Source organism: Wyeomyia smithii, chromosome 2 (genome assembly GCF_029784165.1).
Source record: "Wyeomyia smithii strain HCP4-BCI-WySm-NY-G18 chromosome 2, ASM2978416v1, whole genome shotgun sequence".
Taxonomy (NCBI): domain Eukaryota; kingdom Metazoa; phylum Arthropoda; class Insecta; order Diptera; family Culicidae; genus Wyeomyia; species Wyeomyia smithii.
In genome coordinates, this window is record NC_073695.1 from 141,461,665 (window position 1) to 141,470,624 (window position 8,960).

The 8,960-nt window shown below is 39.0% G+C and overlaps 1 protein-coding gene across 1 annotated transcript; it reads left to right on the forward strand.

Moving 5' to 3' along the window:
- Positions 1–241: 241 nt before the first annotated feature.
- Positions 242–6,612, forward strand: LOC129724659 (probable serine/threonine-protein kinase clkA; the record flags this gene model as incomplete). The annotated part of the gene is made up of 2 exons (XM_055679736.1): positions 242–719; positions 6,302–6,612. Coding segments are annotated over 2 exons (789 nt in total), but the record flags the coding sequence as incomplete, so codon positions are not given.
- Positions 6,613–8,960: the final 2,348 nt, after the last annotated feature.

Below are 8,960 nucleotides of genomic sequence, written 5' to 3' on the forward strand. Positions count from 1 at the left end.
ACTTGCCAGTATACACTCGACGGACAGACTCGAATCGGTTATGACACCGTCGATCTCCACGTCTCGTAATAATAATAATAATAATAATAATAATAATAATAATAATAATAATAACAATAATGATAATAATAACAATAATAATAATAATAACAATAATAATAATAATAATAATAATAATAATAATAATAATAATAATAATAATAATAATAATAATAATAATAATAATTATAATAATAATAATAATAATAATAATAATAATAATAATAATAATAATAATAATAATAATAATAATAATAACAATAATAATAATAATAATAATTATAATAATAATAATAACAATAATAATAATAATAACAATAATAATAATAATTACAATAATAATAATAATCATAATAATAATAATAATAATAATAATAATAATAATAATAATAATAATAATAATAATAATAATAATAATAATAATAATAATAATAATAATAATAATAATAATAATAATAATAATAATAATAATAATAATAATAATAATAATAATAATAATAATAATAATAATAATAATAATAATAATAATAATAATAATAATAATAATAATAATAATAATAATAATAATAATAATAATAATAATAATAATAATAATAATAATAATAATAATAATAATAATAATAATAATAATAATAATAATAATAATAATAATAATAATAATAATAATAATAATAATAATAATAATAATAATAATAATAATAATAATAATAATAATAATAATAAAAATAATAATAATACATCATTCTGTGCCGAACACGCATCAGTATCGGACGTGTGATCGGTGATCGCTCCGATAGAATATAAAACAAAAGACGTGTGAACAAGTGTTGGCATTGTTTGCCTGGTCGAGTGAAATAAATCCGGGTTCATGGTCGCGCCTTTGTGCAACTGTTTCGCATCGTGACTACCAGCTGGTGTGTAAGCCGATTTGGCTGCTGGCTGAATTGTGCTACAGCAGTGGAAGAGACACAAAAGAGGAAAAAGAAGAAGCCATCAGTTGACAGTGAGTTGTATCGCTGTGTGGAGTGATCTCACACCTGGCTCGCTGCTGGTGGCTGTTTGGTGCTGCTGTATTGGTGCTGCTGGCTGTAACGGCTGCAACTTCGAACGATCGGACAATCAACCTTACTGGAAGGGAGAAGTAAAAAGGTGCGTGCTCTTGTCGGCGCTAGTGCGCTAGACTTAGCGGGATGGATGTAGATCCCTCGCCTCCCGCGCCTCCATCCCCGAACCCCTCTGACCCTGACCCTTCTGTTACCCCCTCCCCTGTTCATTCTTCAGTCCCCCCTCGCCCCAGGCTTTACCCAGACGGAGCCCAGGGCAGCTATACTGTCTATTTTCGGCCAAAGGCGGGACCGAAATCGAAACAGTTGAACCTCATGCAGATTTCTAAAGACCTGACGAAGGAGTACAAGGGCGTGACCGAAATTTCCAAGGTCCGGCTTAACAAGCTCCGTGTCATGGTCAGTAACCTGAAAGAGGCCAACGATATAGCTGGCTCTGAGCTCTTCACACGCGAGTATCGCGTTTACATACCCGCACGAGACGTGGAGATCGACGGTGTCATAACCGATTCGAGTCTGTCCGTCGAGTGTATACTGAAAAAAGCCAATGGGTGCTTTAAGAACAAAACCTGTCCCGATGTAAAGGTGCTCGACTGCAAGCAATTGCGGTCAGCATCGATCATCGGTGGCAAAACAGTATACACCCCGTCAGACTCGTTTCGAGTTACGTTCGCCGGGTCAGCGCTACCAAGCTACGTCTCGATCCACCGGGTTCGTCTCCCTGTGCGATTATATGTGCCTCGCGTCATGAACTGCCTGAATTGTAAGCAGTTAGGCCACACCGCCGCCTACTGCTGCAATAAGGCACGTTGAGGCAAGTGTGGGGAGAATCATGCGGATGATTCCTGCAGTAAAAAACTGAAAAATGCATTCACTGTGGGGAGAGTCAGCATGAGCTCTCGACATGTGCGGTGTACATGCAGCGCAGGGATAAAATAAAGAGGTCTCTCAAAGAGCGTTCGAAGCGTTCTTACGCTGAGATGCTGAAGAAGACCGTTACCACTTCCTCCATTACATCAAACCCTTTTGATCTGTTGTCCTCTGATGAAACCGATTCTGACGATTCACCAGCGGGAACATCTTACGCCAATCCTGGGGAGTCTAGAAAGAGGAAAAATATTTCCTCTCCTAAACTTCCCAGAAAAGGTCCTAAGATTTCTCAAAGTGAAATGAAAGTTACAAGCAAACCAAACAGTGCTGCGGAAAAACCGAAGCATACTCCTCCTGGGCTTGCAAATTTAAAGTCCCAGAAGGAGTTCCCAGCACTGCCAGCAACATCTAAAACCCCAGTTGTTCCTTTTGCACATCCAGTTGATGAAACAAACTCTGGATTAGTGAAATTTTCTGACATTGTGGACTGGATTTTTGAAACTTTCAATGTACCCGATCCAATTAAAAATTTTCTTACAGCATTTCTCCCAACAGTTAGATCATTTTTGAAGCAGTTGACTGCCCAATGGCCCCTCCTTGCAGCGATTGTATCCTTCGATGCCTAATGCAACTGCGTATATGAAGGATTCTATCTCTGTCTTACAGTGGAATTGTAGAAGTATTTTACCCAAAATTGATTCGTTTAAAGTTTTGATAAATAAAAACAAATGCGATGCATTTTCCCTTTGTGAAACTTGGCTTACTTCAAATATTGATCTCAACTTCCATGATTTTAATATTATTCGCCTTGATCGAGACACCCCATATGGAGGAGTACTTTAAGGGATTAAAAAGTGCTATTCTTTCTATCGTATTAACCTCCCCTCGATTCCAGGCATCGAAGTTGTCGCATGTCAAATGACAATACAAGGTAAAGAGCTTTGTATTGCCTCGATATATATTCCTCCCAGAGCACAGGTTGGGCAACGGCTGCTCTTTGATTTATTAGAACTTCTTCCCTCGCCACGTTTGATTTTGGGAGACTTCAACTCTCATGGCGTGGCTTGGGGTTCCCCTTACAATGATAACCGCTCCTCTTTAATCTATAACCTTTGCGATGACTTCGACATGACTATTTTAAACAACGGCGAAATGACACGTATCCCGAAACCTCCAGCGCGCCCAAGCGCTTTGGATCTATCCTTATGTTCGACGTCGCTACGGTTGGATTGCACATGGAAGGTAATCCTCGATCCTCACGGTAGCGACCATTTGCCTATTCTTATTTCAATTAATAACGGGTCAACTCGCATGCGACCAGTTGACGTTCCGTATGACCTCACACGGAATGTCGATTGGAAGTTATACGAGGAAATGATTTCAAAAGCGGTCGATTCGATTCAACATCATCCACCACTTGAAGAATACAACCTCCTCGCGGGCTTGATTCTCGACACCGCGTTGCAAGCCCAAACGAAGAAATATCCCGGCGTAACGATTAAAGAACGGCCTCCCACTCCGTGGTGGGACCAAGAGTGCTCCGATGTGTACACGCAAAGATCGACGCGTTTTTGGCCTACCAGAAGGGAGGTATATATGTCGGTAAAGTTTACCCGAAAGAATGTCAATAGAAACGGAATCAAAAGCCCCCTTAATGTCCAAGAACGCAGACGCCATTTGTTCTTTGCGAGCATACGCCAGCTGAATATCTGTTGAAAGCAGCGCAAGACAATCATTCGTCCCTTTGGCACGGCGGAAGCCAAATTGAGTATCCGATAGTAGGCCATTTGATTCGACCCAATGGTCTAAACGACGGAGTATCTTTTTTTCCATCAATTTCCGGATACAGGATAGCATTGCAATCGGCCTATAAGAGTTGTGATCAGCAGCTAGTTTCCTGGTTTTTGGATGGCGATCACCTTCACTTGCCTCCAATCCTGCGGTACAATGTTTTGCTCCAGGAACTTATTGAACAAGTTCAACAAGCGCCTCTTGGCATTGCCGGGTAGATTCTTCAACAAGTTGAATTTGATTCTATCTAACCCAGGCGCGTTATTGTTACAGGACAGGAGGGCAACTGAAAATTCTGCCATCGTAAAAGGTGATTCTATCGCGTCGTGGCCCGGTGACGCATCACGAACAATATTTTGCTCAGGAACAGAGTCCGGACATACTTTCCTGGCAAAATCAAATATCCACCGACTTGAAGACTCCTCGCTTTCGTTGACCGTTACGCGATTCCGCATTCTTCGGGCTGTGTTCCAAAGAGTGCTCATCGATGTCTCCCTCGACGTCTCGTTCACGAACCGACGCCAATATCCGCGTTTCTTTGCTTTAGCCAAACTTTTAAGCTTGGTATCAAGCTCCGAATACCGTAAATAGTCGCCAGGTATACCTCCCTTCTGGTAGGCCAAAAACGCGTCGGATCTTTGCGTGTAGACATCGGAGCACACTTGGTCCCACCACGGAGTGGGAGGCCGTTCTTTAATCGTTACGCCGGGATATTTCTTCGTTTGGGCTTGCAACGCGGCGTCGAGAATCAAGCCCGCGAGGAGGTTGTATTCTTCAAGTGGTGGGTGATGTTGAATCGAATCGACCGCTTTTGAAATCATTTCCTCGTATAACTTCCAATCGACATTCCGTGTGAGGTCATATGGAATGTCAACTGGTCGCATGCGAGTTGACCCGTTATTGATTGAAATAAGAATAGGCAAATGGTCGCTACCGTGAGGATCGAGGATTACCTTCCATGTGCAATCCAACCGTAGCGACGTCGAACATAAGGATAGATCCAAAGCGCTTGGGCGCGCTGGAGGTTTCGGGATACGTGTCATTTCGCCGTTGTTTAAAATAGTCATGTCGAAGTCATCGCAAAGGTTATAGATTAAAGAGGAGCGGTTATCATTGTAAGGGGAACCCCAAGCCACGCCATGAGAGTTGAAGTCTCCCAAAATCAAACGTGGCGAGGGAAGAAGTTCTATTAAATCAAAGAGCAGCCGTTGCCCAACCTGTGCTCTGGGAGGAATATATATTGAGACAATACAAAGCTCTTTACCTTGTATTGTCATTTGACATGCGACAACTTCGATGCCTGGAATCGAGGGGAGGATAATACGATAGAAAGAATAGCACTTTTTAATCCCTAAAAGTACTCCTCCATATGGGGTATCTCGATCAAGGCGAATAATATTAAAATCATGGAAGTTGAGATCAATATTTGAAGTAAGCCAAGTTTCACAAAGGGAAAATGCATCGCATTTGTTTTTATTTATCAAAACTTTAAACGAATCAATTTTTGGTAAAATACTTCTACAATTCCACTGTAAGACAGAGATAGAATCCTTCATATACGCAGTTGCATTAGGCATCGAAGGATACAATCGCTGCAAGGAGGGGCCATTGGGCAGTCAACTGCTTCAAAAATGATCTAACTGTTGGGAGAAATGCTGTGAGAAAAATTTTAATTGGATCGGGTACATTGAAAGTTTCAAAAATCCAGTCCACAATGTCAGAAAATTTCACTAATCCAGAGTTTGTTTCATCAACTGGATGTGCAAAAGAAACAACTGGGGTTTTAGATGTTCCTGCCAGTGCTGGGAACTCCTTCTGGGACTTTAAATTTGCAAGCCCAGGAGGAGTATGCTTCGGTTTTTCCGCAGCACTGTTTGGTTTTTTTGTAACTTTCATTTCACTTTGAGAAATCTTAGGACCTTTTCTGGGAAGTTTAGGAGAGGAAATATTTTTCTTCTTTCTAGACTCCCCAGGATTGGCGTAAGATGTTCCCGCTGGTGAATCGTCAGTATCGGTTTCATCAGAGGACAACAGATCAAAAGGGTTTGATGTAATGGAGGAAGTGGTAACGGTCTTCTTCAGCATCTCAGCGTAAGAACGCCTCGAACGCTCTTTGAGAGACCTCTTTATTTTATCCCTGCGCTGCATGTACACCGCACATGTCGAGAGCTCATGCTGACTCTCCCCACAGTGAATGCATTTTTCAGCATTTTTACTGCAGGAATCATCCGCATGATTCTCCCCACACTTGCCACAACGTGCCTTATTGCAGCAGTAGGCGGCGGTGTGGCCTAACGGCTTACAATTCAGGCAGTTCATGACGCGAGGCACATATAATCGCACAGGGAGACGAACCCGGTGGATCGAGACGTGGCTTGGTAGCGCTGACCCGGCGAACGTAACTCGAAACGAGTCTGACGGGGTGTACACTGTTTTGCCACCGATGATCGATGCTGACCGCAATTGCTTGCAGTCGAGCACCATTACATCGGGACAGGGTTTGTTTTTAAAGCACCCTTTAGCACTTGCCAGTATACACTCGACGGACAGACTCGAATCGGTTATAACACCGTCGATCTCCACGTCTCGTAATAATAATAATAATAATAATAATAATAATATTAATAATAATAATAATAATAATAACAATAATGATAATGATAACAATAATAATAATAATAACAATAATAATAATAATAATAATAATAATAATAATAATAATAATAATAATAATAATAATAATAATAATAATAATAATAATAATAATAATAATAATAATAATAATAATAATAATAATAATAATAATCATAATAATAATAATAATAATAATAATAATAATAATAATAATAATAATAATTACAATAATAATAATAATCATAATAATAATAATAATAATAATAATAATAATAATAATAATAATAATAATAATAATAATAATAATAATAATAATAATAATAATAATAATAATAATAATAATAATAATAATAATAATAATAATAATAATAATAATAATAATAATAATAATAATAATAATAATAATAATAATAATAATAATAATAATAATAATAATAATAATAATAATAATAATAATAATAATAATAATAATAATAATAATAATAATAATAATAATAATAATAATAATAATAATAATAATAATAATAATAATAAAAATAATAATAATAATAATAATAATAATAATAATAATAATAATAATAATAATAGTAATAATAATAATAATAATAATAATAATAATAATAATAATAATAATAATAATAATAATAATAATAATAATAATAATAATAATAATAATAATAATAATAATAATAATAATAATAATAATAATAATAATAATAATAATAATAATAATAATAATAATAATAATAATAATAATAATAATAATAATAATAATAATAATAATAATAATAATAATAATAATAAAAATAATAATAATACATCATTCTGTGCCGAACACGCATCAGTATCGGACGTGTGATCGGTGATCGCTCCGATAGAATATAAAACAAAAGACGTGTGAACAAGTGTTGGCATTGTTTGCCTGGTCGAGTGAAATAAATCCGGGTTCATGGTCGCGGGTTTGTGCAACTGTTTCGCATCGTGACTACCAGCTGGTGTGTAAGCCGATTTGGCTGCTGGCTGAATTGTGCTACAGCAGTGGAAGAGACACAAAAGAGGAAAAAGAAGAAGCCATCAGTTGACAGTGAGTTGTATCGCTGTGTGGAGTGATCTCACACCTGGCTCGCTGCTGGTGGCTGTTTGGTGCTGCTGTATTGGTGCTGCTGGCTGTAACGGCTGCAACTTCGAACGATCGGACAATCAACCTTACTGGAAGGGAGAAGTAAAAAGGTGCGTGCTCTTGTCGGCGCTAGTGCGCTAGACTTAGCGGGATGGATGTAGATCTTCAGTCCCCCCTCGCCCCAGGCTTTACCCAGACGGAGCCCAGGGCAGCTATACTGTCTATTTTCGGCCAAAGGCGGGACCGAAATCGAAACAGTTGAACCTCATGCAGATTTCTAAAGACCTGACGAAGGAGTACAAGGGCGTGACCGAAATTTCCAAGGTCCGGCTTAACAAGCTCCGTGTCGTGGTCAGTAACCTGAAAGAGGCCAACGATATAGCTGGCTCTGAGCTCTTCACACGCGAGTATCGCGTTTACATACCCGCACGAGACGTGGAGATCGACGGTGTCATAACCGATTCGAGTCTGTCCGTCGAGTGTATACTGAAAAAAGCCAATGGGTGCTTTAAGAACAAAACCTGTCCCGATGTAAAGGTGCTCGACTGCAAGCAATTGCGGTCAGCATCGATCATCGGTGGCAAAACAGTATACACCCCGTCAGACTCGTTTCGAGTTACGTTCGCCGGGTCAGCGCTACCAAGCCACGTCTCGATCCACCGGGTTCGTCTCCCTGTGCGATTATATGTGCCTCGCGTCATGAACTGCCTGAATTGTAAGCAGTTAGGCCACACAGCCGCCTACTGCTGCAATAAGGCACGTTGAGGCAAGTGTGGGGAGAATCATGCGGATGATTCCTGCAGTAAAAATGCTGAAAAATGCAATCACTGTGGGGAGAGTCAGCATGAGCTCTCGACATGTGCGGTGTACATGCAGCGCAGGGATAAAATAAAGAGGTCTCTCAAAGAGCGTTCGAAGCGTTCTTACGCTGAGATGCTGAAGAAGACCGTTACCACTTCTCCCATTACATCAAACCCTTATGATCTGTTGTCCTCTGATGAAACCGATTCTGACGATTCACCAGCGGGAACATCTTACGCCAATCCTGGGGAGTCTAGAAAGAGGAAAAATATTTCCTCTCCTAAACTTCCCAGAAAAGGTCCTAAGATTTCTCAAAGTGAAATGAAAGTTACAAGCAAACCAAACAGTGCTGCGGAAAAACCGAAGCAAACTCCTCCTGGGCTTGCAAATTTAAAGTCCCAGAAGGAGTTCCCAGCACTGCCAGCAACATCTAAAACCCCAGTTGTTCCTTTTGCACATCCAGTTGATGAAACAAACTCTGGATTAGTGAAATTTTCTGACATTGTGGACTGGATTTTTGAAACTTTCAATGTACCCGATCCAATTAAAATTTTCTTACAGCATTTCTCCCAACAGTTAGATCATTTTTGAAGCAGTTGACTGCCCAATGGCCCCTCCTTGCAGCGATTGTATCCTTCGAT